The sequence below is a fragment of the Capsicum annuum genome, chromosome 1 (assembly GCF_002878395.1).
Source record: "Capsicum annuum cultivar UCD-10X-F1 chromosome 1, UCD10Xv1.1, whole genome shotgun sequence".
NCBI lineage: Eukaryota > Viridiplantae > Streptophyta > Magnoliopsida > Solanales > Solanaceae > Capsicum > Capsicum annuum.
The window spans coordinates 152,569,915-152,591,043 of record NC_061111.1 but is presented as its reverse complement, the minus strand read 5'-3'; the positions used below and the strand labels follow the sequence as shown (position 1 = coordinate 152,591,043).

General features: G+C 37.9%; 1 protein-coding gene across 1 annotated transcript in view; it reads right to left on the bottom strand.

Moving 5' to 3' along the window:
• The window catches only part of LOC107839890 (crossover junction endonuclease MUS81), a gene marked incomplete in the record, with an annotated part of 21,727 nt that extends 882 nt beyond the window's left edge, over positions 1–20,845 (bottom strand). Inside the window, 14 exon segments of the mRNA XM_016683550.2 lie at positions 1–76; positions 315–546; positions 672–751; positions 2,122–2,280; positions 4,316–4,373; positions 10,418–10,557; positions 10,686–10,819; positions 10,965–11,097; positions 13,387–13,690; positions 18,790–18,912; positions 19,025–19,111; positions 19,194–19,272; positions 19,949–20,049; positions 20,398–20,845. Of these exon segments, the coding sequence (XP_016539036.2) occupies positions 1–76; positions 315–546; positions 672–751; positions 2,122–2,280; positions 4,316–4,373; positions 10,418–10,557; positions 10,686–10,819; positions 10,965–11,097; positions 13,387–13,690; positions 18,790–18,912; positions 19,025–19,111; positions 19,194–19,272; positions 19,949–20,049; positions 20,398–20,594 (1,903 nt within the window).
• Positions 20,846–21,129: the final 284 nt, after the last annotated feature.

The window sequence follows — 21,129 nt, the reverse complement described above, 5'->3', positions numbered from 1 at the left end:
AAGCACGAGCAAGAGATGAAAGTGTTGGATACACATCAAGAACAGCAATAGCAGCTTCCTCTGTCACCTGTGGGACCTGCATGCATTAAAATCACTCCATCAAAATAGAGCTAATTGAGCGAATTCATGGCTAATATAGCCAACACTTCCCGAACTTGATGGAGGTGTTTTTACATGGAAACCGAGACCTAGTAGTACATAAAATTCCTAAGTGCTATCAAGCAGCAAATCCTAACAACCGGAGATTTTTAACACAAGTATTCTATTAATAAGGAATTTTAAATGTATGCCAACTTTTTCAAGTAACTTCCTACCTGCATTAGTTGGACAGCAAACACATCACTAACTGTCATTTTGTCAAGATCTTCACACTTCCTGATAAATTCTTTAAACCGGGGGCAAAGCCTGGAATTAGGCAGCTCGCTATCCATGCATCTGTGGTACTGATTGATTGCTTGAGTAAGATAGCCATACTTTCTCAACGTCTCTCCCAAACCACTTGTTCTTTGCACATCAAAGCCCTCCAAGATCTCGGTTGTGAAACAACTAAGGAAATCATGGGTAATCAGAAATAGAAATTAAAAAACATGAAGTAAAAAAGAAAAGGTAAGATAACTTTGCTAGATCCAACTCCAAAATAAAAAGAATAAGAAAAGAAACTTAAAGCTTACGCTGTTTTGATGCTTTCGGTGGCAGCACAAGCATTAGGATCTCCTTCAATGACATATATCAGCTTCTTGAGTCCACATCTCTGGCATAAATCAAAAGAAAACCCACATAAAAAATATGGAAAAAGGAAAATGATTAAGGGAGCCATAATGGGCCTTGTGACAATAAACTTCTTCCAAAGGAACATGGCATTTCTAGAACCTAAAGTAAATAGAGATGCTCAGCTCATATGTCCATTCTTCTTTCGTCTATATTATTCTCCATGGAAACTATGATAAAAGATCCTATTCCCAAAAAAAGGGAAATCAAATCAAACAATCACCCTTAGTCTTTTATAGGAATCAGTGCCTAAGGGAAGAAACTACGACCCACTACGCTCTAAGGGAAAGGAGTGGAACAACCTTCGTTGCAAGAAAACATTTGTAATCATAGGCAAGCTCCGTGCATAAAATTCACAAACACTAAGTGCTCTTTCGGTTTTCAATTAAAGAGTGATAATACCCACATAAAATATCAGCATAAGCAATACAATGTTTGGTCACATTTTTTTTAACCATTGGCAAAAAATTCAGCACTACATATACATTATTGTTGCTAACTTATTTAACATTTGCATAAGTTATGCGGGATCCTATATATTATCACATTTTTTTAACTATTGGCATAAAATTCAGCACCACATATACTTTATTATTGCTAACTTAAATAGCATTTGCAGAAGTTATGCGGGATCCTATATATTATTTTATATGATATAGAAGGTGGAAAATAATAAGGGAATCTAATACATGGATTAAGCCAACTAAAATGACCAAATAATCCTCATGTTTTAAACAATACCTTTTTATACATATTTTGAGTTATACATTGTACAAGAAAAAATAATAATCCCTCCATCTCAAAAAGAATCGCACATTTCTATAACTAGAAACAACTTGACCTTAAAATTACCGTTTTAATCTGAAGTCTTAATGAAATAATTAGAACCATGCAACTGGCCAAGATTTATTTTAGACCACAAAATTCAAAAACTCTTCCTTTCTTTCTTGAACTTTTTGTCAAGTCAAACAGTGCCACATAAATTGGGAAGTAGTAAATAACAATCTCTGTAAAACTTGTCTCTGAACCATATGACCTCTGAACTCTAAAGCCAGATGTAGTAGTCGAAAATTAAACTACACTTTCACTTTTGGACAACAACGTACATACTTTTATAGATCATCAAGGCTTATTTATGGTCATAGGCTTAAAAGGTATATTTCTAACAGAGTAAACTGCATGATCACTAATCCTATGTCAATATATCATGGCTGTGGAAGGCTCAGTACATAGAAAAATAATTAAAAGCTAGAAGTTACGAAAAGACAAGCCAAAAGTATACACAAGTAAATATATCACAGCATATCAGAAGTACTTAAGCAGCACCAAAGGAAAAAGAAGATGAGAAAATACCAAAAGCCGCAGCTTCTGATCTCTATACCGGTTATCCCTGATTGAACTTTGCAAATCTTCAACGTTCTTCCTCTCCACAATGAAGTCAAGAACATATTCAGTACCAATAAATTTGTTGCGAGCAATCCAGATTGCATCACCAACAGGCAAGCGCCTAACCTATGGGAGTGCCAAAATTAATCTTACGTGTATCAGCTACTGTGTAATATATAGGACAGCAATGTTTTAAAAACAACATTTGTATGCTTATTAGTGCAGTAGAAACTGCCAGCAGTCCTGTCTCCAATTATAAAATACTAGCATCTACCACTACCACAAGGTAATCCTATTTCTTTTTTTTTTCCTCTTTATTCTGGTCATTGGGGGCCTTAGCAAGATTATAGTGCAGTAAAAGCATATTGGATCTCGGGTTTTCAAGCAGACAGCAGAGGCAATGGGAATCTCAAAATCACTAACATTTTAGGTGCAGACAATACTTTGATCATGTGTGATACAGAGGAACAACAGATTTGATTTTGAGGATGTGTCCAACTCTCTTGAAGCTGTCTCAGGGTTACACATTAACTTCACAAAAAGTTTTCTCTTTCCAGTAATAAAGCCAAATATCAGTCAACTTGCCAACAGCGCAATGTCAGAACTCTTCCTATGAAGTATTAGGACTTACCTCTGGGAGATAAATATAAATCAGTGACAATATGGAATGAGGCGATTGAAAAGATGGAAAAGATGCTGGCAAGCTGGAACGCAGCAGTATATTTCGTTAGGGGGCAGGGCAGAATCTCTTTAATCAATAGTGTGCTCAGCGCACTTCCTATGTAAGCAATGTCTCCCTTCCTGGCTCTTTCCTCGGTTTGAAACAATTGGACGAATTGAGATGAGACTTCTTTTGACAAGGAAATAAACAATCTTATTCTTTTTGCCATGTAAACTGGAAATGAATTTCCCCAAAAAGAAAGAAAGGAGGCCTGGTATCCAGAACCTAGAGAATAATAACAAAAGCATGTTGCTGATATGGCACCGAAGATTCAACAAGGAGGTAAAAATGCACGTCCGAGGAGCGTTTTGGTGGAAAGATCACTTGGAGCCCCTGGAGTACCAAAATCTTTACAGCACTTGAAGGTACCGGACTACGGAAACATATCTGAGGATATGGGAACAAATTAGAGCCACATATGGGCTTTACTCTTGGTGACGGGAGGAAAATCAGATTCTGGGCAGATGCATGGTTGGGTCAGGTTCCCCAAAATTTCCTATTCACGGAATTTTCAGCAAATTGCAGTATTTAGTTCAACACAATGGTGGAATCTCTTTCACAGAAGGAATAATAGTGATTGGGAAGTGGAAGGACTATGTGTTATGCTCCAGAAGTTAAGCAATATAACCTTAAATCAGAAAAAAACAGACTTCATCAGTTAGACGAGTCATCCCAAGGGTCTCTTTTCAGCAAGAAGTTATTACCTCATGCAAGTTTCTAGCATAGACAGGGTATTATGACCTTGGAAAAGGATATGGAGACACAAGACACCTTTGAAGGTCTCTTGTTTTACCTGGATCATTGCAGGCTTGTCTCACCTAAGCAAACCTGCGAAACAGGGGATTTCATTTTTGCAGCAGATGCCCACTTTGTGAAGAGCATTCTCAAGAAGTTTGCCACCTCTTCCTGCATTTTTGGGTCACCAGACAGTTGTGGAATATGTTTCGGTAATACTTGGCATGAGTTGAACCGTGCCAAAATTCATTATTGAGTTCTTGCAAGGATGGAAAAAAAATATGTAAAGACTTGGAAGACAAACCACTGGCCATTTGGCGGACTATCTAGCTTGAAAGAAATAGCAGAATCTTTTAAGGCAAACAGAGAAATATTCACAGCCTTTTAGTGCAATCTGGTGTTGCACTTGAACTAGATGCAATGCTATGACACTACAGAGGGATGCGAGACCTGTAATTACTAATTATGCCTTATTCACTGGGGAAGCGCAAAGATTTATAAAATCTTTTTTTACTTATAAGAAAAGGCATGTACAGCTTTAAAAAAAAAAAGCATGGACACATAGTGAGAATCTTCAAATAATTAAAAGCTAACCAAAACAAAGTGTTTTATAATTAATTATTTCAACTAATTGTTCCTGACTCAGTTAATAGATGAAAGCACAAGAAAAGAGAAACTTAAAGAGGAAAGATTGCAGATGCTTACATCTATCTTAATTTTAAATTGTGTGCTGATGTTCTCAATTATCTTCCTGGATCGTGACCTGAAAATATAATGGGCACAGATTTCAATGAGTCCACAAGAAAATCAAAAAAAAAAAAACAGCCAATTAGACATCTGTTCAAAATAGATAGTACAGGAACAAAGGAGTTTAGACCTACACATCAAGGATGTCTTTTTACTGCATTTGCTAGTTTTCTGGTCATGCTGGATTTTTTCTGCTCCTTATTTTGCGGGCACTTTTCTACCATTGATTTGTTCTTGCTTGCTAAGCTTCTTAGGGTGCTATACAGTTCAAATCTATCCTCTTTAGCATACTTGGTAGTGTATTCTATCGTATTGCTTCTTTAGTTCCCTATCGGATTCCTTTGCTTCTAGTTTAGTAGATATTTTGTGTTGTTCTTGATTATTGGGGTTCTTTACTAGATTCCCCTTTTGAGCTAGTGTATTTTACTCCATCTTGTTTACATTTACCAATATTTGTAGTTGAGTTGCAGGTTAGTTCGTTTAGCTAGTTCTTCCTTGATCTTTTCAAGTGGCCTAGGTGGATAATGGTAGACTAGGGTCATGTCATCGGGCAGGACCGGGTTTGGGATCAAGGTTGGGGTTGGGTTCGAGTTTGGGACTAGGATCGGGTTTAGGGTCTGGTTCAAGGCCGGGGGGGGGGAGGCCTCTAGGTTAAGAGTAGGATCCTGGAATATAGGAACTTTATAAGAAAAGTCCATAGAACTATTGAAGATTCTAAAGAGCAGGAAGATTAGTATAGCTTGTATTCAAGAGACCAAATAGATAGGTTCTAAGGCGCAATATGTGGACGTGTATAAGTTATGGATAGGGAGCATGAGGATGAGGAATAGGAATGGGATAGAAATTCTAGTAGATGAAGAGCTTAGGGAGCATGTGCTAGAGGTTAGGATGGTCAATGATAGGATGATGTCAATTAAGTTAAGTCGTTGAAGGGTCTACTTGGAACATCATTAATGCATACGCACCATACTCGGGCTTGGACGAGAAGGAGAAAAAGAGCTTTCAGGAGGTTTTGGATGAGGTGGTAAGAGGTGCGCGGAACACTGAGAAGCTTTGTTTAAGAGGAGATTTCAATGGGCAAATCGGGTCATCACCGAGGGGTTACCAAGATGTGCACGGAGGTTTTGGTTTCCGGAGATGAATGAAGCAGGAGTTTCACTTTTAAATTTTGCTAGAGCCTTTGGATTGAGGATAGCGAACTCTTACGTTCCAAAGAAGAGGGAGCACTTGGTTACCTTCCGTAGTTCGGTGGTCAAGACTCAGATAGACTTTTTGCTCCTTAGGACGGAGGATAAAGGTCTTTGTAAAGGCTGTAAGGGTTATCCCAGGTGAGAATCTTTTAACCCAACATAAGCTTTTGGTGATGGATTTGGAGATCAAGAGGAGGAGTGGATGATCGTCTTAGGATCAAACGGGATAGCTTGACTATAGCCAGTACCCTGGAGATAAAAGAGAAGTTGATAGATGTGGGGGCTTAGGGGAGTAGTGGGGACGAATTAGGGAAACAGCTAAAGAGGTGTTGGGTGTCCCAAAAGGTCGGTCTGACAGATGTTGAGGGAATTGGTGGTGGAATGGAGAAGTGTAAGGAAAGGTAGAGACAAAGAAGAGGGCTTGCGCGAAGTTGGTGGAAAGTATGACCGCAGGGAGAGAAACGGAGAAATAGAGAAGAGTATGAATTGGCTAGGAAGGAGGGAAAGTTAGCTGTTACGGCGGCTAAAACAACAACATTCGAAAGCTTGTATGCTGATTAGGGCAAAAACGTGGAGAAAAAAAGTTATACCGGCCAACCAAAGGTGAGGGAGCATAAGGCTCGTGATCTTGACCAAATGAAGTACATTAAGGGTGAGGACGACGAAGTATTGCTGGATGAGGTTCTCATTAGGAGAAGATGGCATCCATACTTCCATAAGCTCTTGAACGAAACGGGGGACACAAGTATCGTGCCGGGGGGCTTAGAGCACTCAGACGCATCGTGATTATAGTTATTGTAGACATATTAAGGTTGATGAGGTTAGGGGTATTATTCGTAGGATGTGTAGGAGTAGAGCGACTACGCCAAATGAGATTCTGTGGATTTTTGGAAGAGCACAGGCGGGGCAGGTATGGAGTGGTTGACCGAGTTGTTTATGTCATTTTTAAGACGACAAAGATGTTTGAAGCTTGGAGATGGAGTACAATGGTTCCTTTGTATAAGAACAAGGGTAACATTCAGAATTACAACAACTATAATGATATCACGTTGTTGAGTCACACTATGAAGGCTTGGGAAAAGGTGATGAAGTTGAGGTTAAGGAGGACTGTGACTATTTCCGAGAATCAATTCGGATTCATACCAGGACGCTCGACTACGGAGGCCATTCATCTCGTTAGGAGATTGGTGAAGCAGAATAAGGAGAGAAATAAAGACTTGCACATGGTGTTCATTGATCTAGAGAAGTGTTGACAAATTCCCACAGAGGTTCTATAGAGGTGGTTGGAGGCTATAGGTGTTCCTGTGGTGGGTCAATTAAGGACATGTACAATAAATCTAAGACTCGAGTAAGAACTGTAGGAGGAGACTTGAAGCACTTTCCCGTATATGGCAAGTTCAAGGTGAGGTTCCTTGGTGTATGTTATTTGTGGATGACGTAGTTTTGATTGACAAGCTCACGATGGAGTTAATGCTAAGTTGGAGGTTTGGAGACAAACCCTGGAGTCTAAAGGATTTAGATTAAGCAAGACCAAGACAGAATATTTGGAGTGTAAGTTCGTGAGGGGACACATGAGACGGACGTGGTAGTGAAGCTTGATACCCAGGTCATTCCAAAGAGAGATAGTTTCAAGTATCTTAGGTCTATGATACAATGATACAGGGAAATGGTGAAATTGACGAGGATGTCACTTATCGTATTGACACGGGTGGGTGAAATGGCGGCTCGCATCCGGAGTCTTGTGTGATAGGAAAGCGCCCCCTCGACTTAAAGGAAAGTTCTATAGAGTGGCGGTTAGACCAGCAATATTCTATGGGGCGAAGTGTTGACCAATTAAGAAATCTCACATTAAAAGATGAGGGTGGCAGAGATAAGGATGTTGTGATGGATGTGTGGGTTTACTAGGATGGATAGGATCAGAAATGAGGTTATACGTCACAAAGTGGGAGTGACTTCGGTAGAAGACAAGATGCGTGAGGCAAGGTTGAGATGGTTCGGGCGTGCGATGAAGAGGGGCACGGATGCCCCAGTGCGGATGTGTGAGAGGTTGGCTATGGATGGATTCAGGCAAGGTAGAGGTAGACCAAAGAAATATTGGAGGGAGGTGCTTAGAGATGACATAGAGTAGTTACAGCTTACCGAGGACATGACTCTAAATAGGAAGGTGTACAGAACACGTTTTAAGGTAGAAGGTTAGTAGAATGTGGGGTAGTTGTAGCGTTTCACAAATAATATCTTGTTCTTGGAGTTTTTAGGTGTTGTTTGTGGTTTCGGTTAGATTGTTGGTGGTATTATTTGGAATAATCTTGCTTCTGCTACTGTCTGTTGCTTTATTACTGTATGTTGTTTTGTTACTTCCCTGTGTTTCATGTTCTTATATGTCTTTTCCTACATTGTTTGGTCTCGAGTCGGGGGTCTATCAGAAATAACCTCTCAACATTACCTCTGAGGTAGTGGTATAGACTGTGTACATTCTATCCTCTCCAGAGCACACAATATAGGAATATACTGGGTATGATGTTGTCGTTGTTATTTTGCCGGCACGGGCACGGGGAAGGGGGTCCATTTAGGAAATAAAAAAGGAGAGCTCAATGACTGCAAATTTAATGATATCATTCTCATGTCTCTACTTTCACTTTAGAATAGCAGATGAAAACAGCACGTTCTAGACATTCCTATATGATAGTTGCTCCCTAAATGAGGAAAGTTTCAAGGATATATGAAAGAACCATTAGTCTGAGGCCATATCAAAATCTTTGCTTTCCCCAAGCAAATAAATTGGCATATAGTTATATTTTATAGCTCGTTTGGCCAAGCTTTTAAGAGACCAAAAGTGCTTATTTTCCTAAAAAAAAGAGCTTATTTTAGAAAAGTAAGGTGTTTGGCCAAACTTTTGAGAGAAAATAAAATGTTTCTAGGAGTAGCAGAGGTATAGATGTATGTATGTATGTATGTATGTATGTATATATATATATATATATATATATATATATATATATATATATATATATATATACACTCTTAGAAAAATTTTGAAAAGGTTTGATCAAACACACTAATTGCTGCTTAAAAGTACGTTAAAATTTATTAGCCAAACATAAACTGCTTCTCACCAAAAGTATTTTGTTAAAAAGCACTTTCGAAAAGAACACTTTTCAAAATAAGTTGATCTTAAAAGTTTGGCCAAAATGTACCTTTTAATATTCAGTATATATAGTACTAGATCAAGAAAAAATCAGTAAATATGGTGATTATTTTTCTTCTTCCTTATTAACACAGTAAGGTTGTGATGCCACTAGATCACCTTTTAGGACCCATCTTCAAAGTCTTCCAGTTTTCCTGCATCGGTGCACTTTGACATGCTATATACTTAAACAGATATCCTTTTACTATTCAGTATATAGTACTTGATCAAGAAAAAATCAATAAATACAGTGATTATTTTTCTACTTCCTTATTACTGATGCTACTAGATCACCTTTCAAATTAGCAGCAAGAAGTTAAAAACAGCTTCACAAAAGTACAATCTGTTTACCGATTTTAGTGATAGGGAGTGTCGAGTATATGGAATGTCAAAGTGCATCAATGCAGAAAAGCTGGAAGAAACTTTGAGCTGGATCTAATTTAATTTTTATTTTTTTTATGGAAATTGGTAACATTGTGATGCAAGAATAATCATGGAGATGAACTTATGAGAGTGTGCATCGAACCCGAGACTCGAAGTGTGCAAGTGAAGTGCAAAGGAACGCCATATTACACACCAAGAACGGGCAATACACTACACTCCATAGGCACCTTTTGTCTTCCCTTCATTAAGGGCATTTGAGACATTTCACTTATGTTTGTAATAAGTCTATAAATAGACTAGTTTTAGGTCTTTAGTTCTTTAGTTGTTTATTGATATTGAAAGTTGTAACACTTGAACCAAACTCTCTCTAGTGTGAGGAATGTACCACCTTAGTTTAGGGCTTGGAAAAGCCACCAAATCCGAAAAGAGGGTGATGCTAGGGTGGAATCGCTAGTATTGCCAAACATTGTTAGAAACCTTGGCGCTTGAGTGGTTCACGCCCTCTTGTGTCATTGTAAGAGTGTTGGTGTTGCCTATTACAAGTATTAAGGGTCTTAGTGTGTCACATACACTTAGGTTCTTAGTTCTTGTGAGAGTTGATGTCTCACTTCCTATCCTTACACTTCTTGTAATCGTGTTTGTGTTCTTTTCTAGTAAAGCCGTGTATTATTGTTATCTTGTTGTTGTTGTCTTATCATCTCGTGTTCATCTTGTTGTTGGCTGTTTTTTTTGGTGTAAAGTACACCTTGTATCATCTCGTTCTTGTGGTATTATTGTTGGCCGAGACTTGTTCCCCTTTTGGTCCTCGGTTTGTCTTGTGTTTTGTGTCTTGTTTCCGTATTGTGGGTTAATTACATTATCACATTGGAGCAGATCCGAAATTTAATCCACAAAGATTGGCAGATTGCCATCTCTAGAGCACCAAGTATAAGGTTCAACGATATATAAGATTTAAAACTAATAGGATAAGTGGCACACAAGACTTCCGCAGATGAGCTTTGTGAACTTTATATCACCACATTTGTTGTCTAAGCACACATGAGAAACAGAAATAAATTGCAATAGTGGTTAGATAAAGTGGCTACTCATCACAATAATACTGGGTCTTTTTATATGGGGGTCATGTCTGTGCCTTTTGCACGCACTTCGACTATTTCACCGAGTATCTGCTGGGATTTAAACCTTGGTCTCCGAAGTTTGCACCAACTTTATTGACCACTAGCCCAGGCCCTCAAGTGTCATAATAATTCTGATATTAAACTAAACCTGTTATAAAAAATGAACAAACTGAAGCTTACTTACCCTCGAGAAGTAAACTGTTCCCGATCATCTAATATCAAAACTACTTCATAAACATCTTTAAATTGCTCTCCATTAGCCAATGGTGGCACCGCCAAGAGATTGGATCTAGTTTCCAGACATGGTAATTGCTCATCAACAAGCTGAACACACAATTGAATGAAGATATTAAAAACAGAAAACAACCTAATTTTTACATGCATCTCTCTTCAGTAGTACATCTTAATGCTTCATTGAACTCGGATAAAAGCTAGCATCACTCTGCACTTACAGTGGATGAACAGGCTTTCAAAGCATTTGAACAATGTGCAAAATCAGCAGTACGAGAAGGCTTTGCACTGTTTACTGTTCCATTGCAAGTAGACTCAGATTGCCTGTCTTCAATTCTAATACTACCAACTTGACCTGGACATTGAGAGGCACTAAAGTCATGAAAAAGGACACTTAATTATAACTGTTTTATTCAGCACCTCTAACAATCCAAACTATGTATTCTTAAATCTTAGTATTAACTATATAATCAACATGAAAAGGGAGTCAGGATACAAACCATAAACTTGATCTTCTCGAAGACGACACAGAACAGATGGCCAGATGGACGATATATCTTTGTTCTCTGATGTTTCTAACACTTCATCGTAAGCCTGAATTACTTGTTCCTCGGAGAATCCCATTTGAACAAACTACAAGAACCTAATCAAGATCAGATGCACAGAACAAAAAAAAAAAGGAAAAATTGATAATTGAATAAGCTCAACAAAATCCAGCGTTACTTCAAAAAGAATCTTAAAGAAGAAAATGAAACAACTTTGAAGCATCTTAAAGTAGAACCCAAGGAACAACTTCCAACGAAATTAAGAGAAAAAGTTGATGAAAACAGATAGTTGTGTATAATAGAATACGTTAGAGATGCCATATCACTGACAGAACACTCATAGATGCAAAGCTTTTGTCTTTCAAACCCCCCAAAGAGCTAATCAAGGATGAGGATTGTCATCAAATATTGGACATTAGATCTGCTTGGAGGTAAGCCTAAGATAACAATACTACAGTAATTTGGGTGAATCTTTCTAAGATCACTAACATTTATTCAGTCATTTCCAGTTTCTATGAGAAAACTCAGTACTAAAAACATCGACAAGTCCAAGACTTGAACAGGTGGAAGGACTATGGGGTCGCTTGGTAGAGTGTATTAAAATAATGCTTGCATTAGCTATGTGTATTACGAATATCTTGTTTGGTGCACGTTCTTGGCCCATGTATAACTAATACAAGCATTAGTTATACACTCTATTGTGTATTGAGGTGTGTATTATTAATACCGCCATTTTCTATGCATTAGTAACGCAAAGCATTTCAACACATGCATTAACTTAGTAAATGACATAATTACCCCTTAAATTCCTCTAGATATTTCCCGTCCTTTTCCTCACGGTACTTTGCCTCACTTTCTCTGTAATTTGTCTCTTTCTTTTCTATACCTTGCCATGGAAAAGCAAGGGTGGTCTTCTTCGATACTTTGCTCTTTTCTTTCCTATAGTTGGCCACTTTTCTTTCTATACCTTAAATTAACCCCTTAATTTTATTGATTTCATTGCCAGGTGAAGAAGTGGAAATTGGGTTTTCCATTTCTACAACAGTTGTTGTTGCTGCCTACCTCCTCCTTCCCTTGAAAAAAAAGCGTACAAAGCTAAAAAAAGGTATTTTTGTAAACAAATATTATTTTATGAAAATTATGTTTTTAATATTATTTTTAATACATCAAACCAAACAGTGTAAGAAATATTAACTACATAACTAATACCAGCACAACTACTACAAGCATTACTAATAAACTATATTCGACATTATTCTTATACACTCTACCAAACGACCTCTAAGTGGTGAAAGTATATACGGATCGAATGCTTTAGCGTATTCAAACATAATCGCTGAGTGGACCAAAAAAGGGGATATCTTGATGTTCAATGCTTAGCAAACTTTTACTGTCTCTGCAGTAAACAATAGCCACAAATAGACTTAATAGTAGCAGGATACAGGAATTGCTTTATCTCATCTAATTGGTAGTGGCAATGATGCTGCAGCCATCACTTTAGACCATAAAAATCGAATAGAACATTAACCAGATTTGGCAACTAGCAAGCATTAAATAGAGCTGTTTCATGTTTACATATTTATATTTATCTCAAAGACTGATGAAAGCAATAAATCCAGATTGCTTTTAAAAGAGACACCTAGATGTAAGAGAATCTAGGGGCTCAATAGTTGAGATGGAGCATTTTTCTCAGACGAGGGTGACAGGTCTTAATATCGGCCTTATGAAATATGCAGTCTCAGAAAATGAACTACTAAGGGGTATGCCCCCTTCTCTTTTCTGTAGTGAAGTTCCATTTACAATAACAGGAAGTAATAATTGTCTGTAAACATGACCCTCTTCAAGGCTGAAGTTCCATTACATTAAGAACAGTTCAATGTTTTGGTGCATACTCGTGGAATGCATTGAAAGATCACTCATAGTAACCATCCCGTGATGCAAAACTAAAGAAGATCCGTTTTACAGAGTACTTTTTTGTGGGGACAACAGTGGATCTAAAATTCACAAGAAGATCATGAACTCACTTTCACTCCTTATTTCTGTTTACGCAATTACTTACTGTGTGTTAGAAATTTCTATTAACAAATGTGAGAGAGTAAAGTGATCAGAGTATTCGTAATGAGTGATTACTGGTCCATCGATGATCAAACAAATCATAACACGATCTGCCAGTCTAGTCAATTGAATACTCATATCAATACATCCTTGCACTTTCTGAAATTTTTGACGTCACTATGGCAGCAGTGAAAATGACAAGCAAGGTTCTGATGGAAGAAAATCATCACTAACACATAACAAGAGGTATTAAACGACAAATTGCTATTATAAATTCAAGAATTATGAATCCAAAGTAGCACATTTAAAACAGAAAAAGTACCCTGTCAAGAGATTCAGATGGAATGACATTCATTTTCTTTTTGCCAGTCGATTGAGATACTGGCAGTGTCCTCTCTCTAACTTCGTCAGATGATTGAGATGATGGCACTGCCCTTTTTCTCACTGGAGTAGTATGCCGAACTTCCATATTCGATAAGTTGCTAGTTGTCGCCTTATATGGCATTTCCTTGTTATTCAATTTCGAAAATCCCGTCAAAGATGCCGATATTTCTTTGGAATCAACAATTCCTGACTTCAAAAGACACTCCTGCGCAATCTCTTTGCCTTCTTCCGTCAGCATATATCTGCACTTGTTGACAAAAGATGCCTGGTTTATTACTAAGTCATAAGATCAGGAAAACAAACTGGTTAAGCATGCAAGGATATACACTTGCATAGCAAATAAAGCACAATATGACTGTTTATAAGATGATGGTTCCTGTAATATTGCCACAAAGTAGTGCCGGCACACATCTGCACAGTTAACAGGGTAGATCTCAATACATCTCGTTTTATTAATAGGTGTAACTGATTCAGCATTAGGAACGCTATTTACCCCTCATCCCTAAAACCAAGAAAAGCTCTTACATACACCTCTCATGTGTTTGATTTTTTTATAAGGTAAATAATTTTATTAACAATTGTGGGAACCTCGTATACAAGCCATACCAAAAGAAGAGAACTTACACCATGATATGGTTCTCAACAAAAAAAGGTTCAATCCTCTATACAAATAGGGGACCTCATAAGCACACCAAAGATAAACTAGAGACAAAAAATGACTTTGCACTTCAACAGAAACTTGCTCCACCCCCTCAAAGGCCCTCCTATTTCATTCTTTTCCAAATAACCCACATGATTACTGGGGGACCACGCTCCATGCCCTTGGGCTTCTCTTCCTCATAAAGCCTATTTCACTGTCCCAGCATCACCTATTGCAACCCAAACAAGTTAACAGTCATCCTTCATAACAGATAAGCCACTTCACAGTAAATGATCTACATATTCACATGCACTTTTGCACATAAACACCAACTAACATAGTCTCCTCTTTCTCAGATTTTCCAACGTTAAGATCAACCCCTTTGCTGACAACCATACAACGAAACACACCTTCTCTCGGAGCTCTAGGGATCCTATATGGAGTCACGAAGGAAAGAACATTCCTCTCACAAGCAAACTCTTATAAGAAAAACTAGCAATAAATAAACCATGTTTGCTCTCTCCCCAGCTCCATGCATACGATATGTTGCTTGATGTGTCCAGCCCATACAAAAAATCAACTTGTTAGGGTGGGTTGTGGAAGTCCCATATTGGTTGGGGAATGGACTGGCGGTTTGCTTATATGGACTTAGGCAATTCTCCCCTCATGAGCAATCTTTGAGGTTGAGTTAGGCTCAGGTGCCATATCTTTACACAACCAAATTGTGAAACTCTTTCATCTCCCAAAAGATTTCTTTTGAATCTTAAGTCCGAGTGAATTACCCCCTTCGTGATACCTACAAATTTGTTGGACTATCTTCTCCTTTTGACAAGAAACACGATATAAATTAGGAAAGGTTTTCCTCAACTTGTTCTCCTAGAACCACAAACGTGCCCAAAAATTAATTCTGCTAGAAACATGAACACTAAAGTCTTCTCACCCCTTCCTAATATTCCTACACACCCCAAAGGTGTCGTACTATTTTGAGTCATCCATCCACCTTCCATGACCTCATACTTTTTTGCTACCACCCACTCCAAAATGCATTATCCTCCACCTCAATTCACTTTCCTATCAGAGATTTATTAAACACCTTGTGATCTTTCACTCCAATACTCCATGTCTTGCCCATATCTGTGGAGATGTGACAACTCTCCAATTCACTGTTATACTTCATAGTTCTTTCTATTGTGTCCCATAAAAAGTTATGTTGAAGTATTTCCAACCATTCATTCACTTCCCAAGGGGCCCTACAAGAGTGATATGAAATATGTAGGAATGCCAGAAAGAGAGTGCTTGGGGAGTTAGCTTTGGGGGGAAAAGCAGTGTGCAAGTTTGGTGCTTAAGGATGAATTCTAGTATTATACAGAGTTTCTTGCCAAAGGGAATTGTCTGTTCAGCAAGTTAGGTGGACAAAAAGGGGGAGACTTTCTGGGACTTGAGGCTTAGGAGGAATTTTCGGGATTGGGAAGTGACCAAGTTTCAAAGATTGCTAGTTTTACTTCAAAGCAATACAAGCCAGTTGACAGACCTGATGCTTTGAGTTGGGAGTTGCGAAATAACAATTTTTTTTTTTAAACTAGTAACTTCTTAAATATTCAGAACAAGGTTGTGCACAACCATATTTATAAGCGTAATACCAAAATCTATGATCATATTTACAAGCATACTAAGCAAATTGGGAAATAACAATTTGTTTTTTGGTAAGTCCTATGAAAAGCTCTTGGTTAGTGCAGAGGTTCATCTTCCACATATCTCGGTTTGGATTCCAAAGGTACCGAGGAAGGTGTGCTTCTTCGCATGGTTAGCTACTCGAGGGGTGATTTTGATAATGGTAGAGAATATTAGGAAAAGAAAGGTTGTCTTCTTACCTAATGTTTCTGTTAGAATATGAGTAGGAATAGGAATAGCATATAGAATCTTACTTGAAAAGGAATTATAATGTAGTGTCCTATTAGGAAAAGGATTAGAATGTAGTGTCTATAAATAGGGTCTCAATGTAATAATGTAGTTACAACAATTAAATAATATTTTTCTCTTATATTTCCCTCATGGTATCAGAGTCACGTTCATCCCAAATCTTTGTTCAAGGTCGAAATGACGGCACGACCCTACTGAAAAAAAGCACTTATATGGATATGGTCAGAATGATGGCACGACCCTATGCAAATTAGATCTAAGGAGTCGCCGTAAAGACACATGGAACTACGCAAATCAGATCTAAGGAATCGCCGGAAAGAATCATGGTGTTATGCAACTCAGATATGAGAGAGTAGTCCGAAAAGATGCATGGTACTACGCAAATTAAATATGAGTAGTCCGGAGAGATGTGCGGTGCTACACAAATTTGATATGAGAAAGTAATCACCAGAAAGATGTATGGTGCTATACAAATTAGATATGAGAAAGCAGGGGAAAGAAGTGTGGTGGCCTAACTTTTGCTAACATGATCATTGGTTGGACGGGCGGCATATATGGGTTATAGTTGCCCGCCGGGAATGGAAGCTCTTTGATTCTCTACCAAGATCATAGAGGCTCTGATACCATGATAAAGAATGGATCTTGAGCCCAACTGAACCTCAAAAGCTAGCTCATGAGGGGAGGATTGCCCAAGTCCATATAAGGAGACTAATTACCCATCCCTTTTCCGATGTAGGATACTTAACACTCCCCTGCATGCCCAGGCCTCATTAACTGAAGCGTGGACAATATAATATGGGGACCTATAGTAACGAGGCGGGTGAGGAGGACGTGGATCATATTTTGTTACATTGCAAATTAGCTAAGAGGATATGGGAGGATATCTTTAGATGGTTTGGAGTAACCGGTAAAGTTGTTTCCATGTGACATGCAAGGTAAGGTTGCGTACAATACACCCTTCAGGTGGGGCCCTTCCCCGGACCCTGCACATAGCGGGAGTTTTAGTGCACCGGGCTGTCCCCTTTTTTATCTTTAGATGGTTTGGTGTTTCTTGGGTAATGCCAAGATCCGTAAAGGAGCTAATATTCAGTGGGAAGATTAGAGCTAGAAAAAGAAGGCACAAGACTAGGAATGTTACTCGTCTTGCTTTAATGTAAGCTATTTGGAAAGAGAGAAATAGGAGAGCTTTTGAAGGAGTAGAGTGAGTTGTGCTCAACTAAGGAACAGTCTCAGTCCCTTATTTTCTTTTGGTGCACCCATGTAGTTCCTGTTTGTATAAAGGATTGTGTCTTTTGGAGAGAACCATATTTTATAGGTTTCTCTTCTTTTAGTATTGCACTTGCATATGGCCAAGTTGGCCTTGTTATTATTAATGAAAACTTTTAGTTACAATAACATACCAAGTAAGTATTGCACATAGAAGTCCTTTTGGAAGGGGGCACGTAGGTTGAGGAAGTGCGTAACTAAAAATTGCACAAAAATAGGTAACACATATACAGAAAGAACACTAAGAATTTAGAAAAGGCGGAAAAAGATAAACTTTTTTGTGTTTGTGTGACACAGTTACAATAAGACTAAATGGTTCTTAGCCTTTTTTCCTTCCAAAACTACCACATCTTGGACAATTCAAAAGCATGATGAAGGCCACTAGAAAACGAAGAATAATTATAGAAATAATGAACTTCCACAACCACCACATCTTGGGCCTTCAACAAAAATTTAACTTTGTGATATTAGTAGCTCAGTTGATTGGCTACCTAAACTTTTGCCTTGTTGGTGAGGGTTTGATTCCGTACCTTGTAATCCCCTCCCCCGTTTCCTCTTCCCCAATCCCCAACTTTAAAAAACTGCCTTGGACCAATTTAAAAGCATGATAAAAGCCACTAGAAACGAAGGATAATAATAGCAATGATGATCTCCCACAACTACCACGTCTTGGCCAATTTAAAAGCACGATAAAGGCACGTAGAAAACGAAGGTAATAACAGAAATAATGATCCTCCACAACTACCACATCGTCCTCCACAACTACCACATCTTGGGCCAATTTAAAAGCAAGATAAAGGCCAGTTGAAAAAGAAGGATAACGATAATGACAATAACAAGTTTCATCAAACACCCCCTATTTGTTTCATTGGCTGGGAACAGCAAGAAAAGATAGAACATGGATAAGGAAAAGAGAAGATAAACTGAAAGTAAGGCTATTTTGTAATTTTACCACGTCTTGGCCAATTTAAAAGCATGATAAAGGCTACTAGAAAAAGAAAGATAATATCACAAATAATGATCTTCCACAACTACCACATCTTGGGCCAATTTAAAAGCAAGATAAAGCCCAGTAGAAAAAGAAGGATAACGATAACGACAATAACAAGTTTCATCCAACACCCCCTCTTTGTTTTATTGGCTGGGAACAGGAAGAAGAGATAGAAAATGGATAAAGAAAAAAGAAGAAAACTGAACGTAAGGCTATTTTGTAATTTTAGCAAGCTTTGTTAATTTAAAGGACAGTACTAACCAGTATAGTTTAGTTCATAATTTTGAGGATGTTTTGTGGATACTTTTAAAATTCACACCGGTTAGATGCAACAGATCCAAACTGATGGAGGTAACTCATAGGTCCCATTTAAAATTAGCAATGACTTTCAGATCTTAAAGCAAGCTAAAATTTCCTAACATGCACATAAACTACCTTGCAGGAAATGAAATGGCCATTTATATTTGAATCTAAGTAACCAGAGTTCCAGAAAAAAGCATAAATCAAAGACATGGCAAGCATACTTTGCAGGGCAGCTCGACTTAGCAACAAGCCCTTTGCATATTAAGTTCCCCATGCAGCTCCATCCGCTGTACCAGTCCCTTGGTGAGCTAAATTGTCCAGGTTTTTCTTTCCCTTTCTCAGGTCTAATGTATGGCATATGGCATGGAGAAAAGAGCAGAAACATCCACTTAGTACATACTAAGTTAAATGCTGAACGGAAAGGGGAGAATATAAGTTAAGCAGCATGAGACGTACCCAATAGGTGCACGAGATAGACCACTTGCTTCAGCAGCATCAATAAGCTCCTGCTTATGCATAAATTGTTCACCGTCTGTTGTACTCCTGGAATCATGAAATTTTGCATTTCTGAAACAGCAATTTATTAAAACAAAGCAAAGCAGACTCCATTAAATTAGCTATTCACCTGTACAGCGTGATCAATAAGGCATAAGCCACAGAATTCTTCTGAGGCATGTAACGCTTTGTTCTCTTATTTTTCTTCCCTGGAGATATGGGAAACAATTGAGTAACTTCCAACTGATCCAAAATCCATGTCCTCCATCAGAATACAAAATTGATCATATAAATAAAGTAATTAACTAAGAAAACTCAATTCCATATACACAAAGTCTTGCATTGTTATATTCAACTCAATTACTGATGTTTTATTTCTAAATCCACTAGAACAGTCATTCATTTAGGCCAACAAACAATGGGTCTAATTATCGAGCATACAAATGTAAGCTAATTTGACCATGAAACTAAATTTCTAAGTTCATAAGCAGAATTCGTATTCAATCAGTTTACTGAGAAAACTCGAGTGAGTCAATAAATCAGCTACTCAAACAACCAAATACATTTGAAAAGACAAAAAGAGCATAAGATAATTCTGTCAAGAATACACCCCAATACCACAACAAAGGCTTCACCTTTATACACACCACTATCATTACAACGACTCCACATTTTCCGCTAAGTGCAACAATCAGACATGATGTAGGCAGAGACAAAGTCAATCAGTTTATTGAGAAAACTCAAGTGAATCAATAAATCAGTTAAACAACCAAACGCATTTGAAAAGACGAAAGGACTAATTCTGGCAAGAATACACTCCAATAGCACTACAAAGGCTCCACCTTTATACACTCCACTATCACTGCAAAAAACTACAACATTTACCTTTCTCAGTAAAGTCCTCACTCTCCTCGGATGACGAAGCGCCACGATCATCAGCTTCAAAAAAACCTTTCATTAACCTCAACAACCATTTTCCAACACCCCTAGAATTCAAAGCAAATCAAATACAATAATCACAAATCCAAGGTTCACTCATTTTAGTGGCTCAACAACAACACACCCAGTGTAATCATTCACGTCGATTCTAGCAAAGGTAAGATGTATACAGACCTTACCCCTACCTTTATAGGGTAAAGAGGTCATTTCCGATAGACCCCCAATCTCATTTAGAGACTCAACAACAACAAAGGCGGTGCAATCCGACACGTGGGGTCTAATAAGGGTAAGAGACCTTACCCCTACCTTTCCGGGGAGAGAGGATGTTTCCAATAGATACTCAGACTCATCTTAGCGACTCAAATTGGGAAATGGGTATTAAGATTTTTACTCACTTGACCTGAGAAAACTGTTTGAGAGTCTCAATTGGGGTTTTGGACTTGCACAGATTAGTATAGGCTTTTTGAAGAATCATGGATATATTCTCGGAAATCCCTTCGGGGCTTTGAGCCATTTCCTGCATCTTGTTCATCATGTACTCTGCTAACTCATCGTTCTCCGGACATACGACCAATTTCCTTTGAATCTCCATCTTTGTTTCTTCAAAGACAACAACACTTGTTCTAACTTAGGGTTTTGGGTCTTTTCCAAAGAATTTTTTCATTCCAATTTATGTAGTTGTGGTTCCAAATCTTGAAATGGTAAGGGTTGTGAAGATATTGATTTTTGTATTGGTGGGTTTGTGATGGGACTGAGGAGTTGAAATGGCGCCAGGACTCGATTTCAAAAGCTCTCCTTGGGGGCTTGTTAAAAACGAGCTATCAATTCTATAACCGGTCACCACATAAATTTCAAATCATCATGTTATAGTATTAAATTAATCCTATTAATAATATTTTAAATTTATTAATGAGTGTGACCTACTGATCGAATGATATTGAATTTTTTCATTCTGTAGAATTAAATTAAAGACGAGTAAATTGAATCAAACATCTTGATTAATGATTATCGAAAAAAATAGAAATTTGACTATTATTACTTTATATAATTATTTAATACTAAGGATAGGAAGGAAAATATAACAAAATTTATTTGATTTTATAAAATAGATAAATAAATTGAAATAA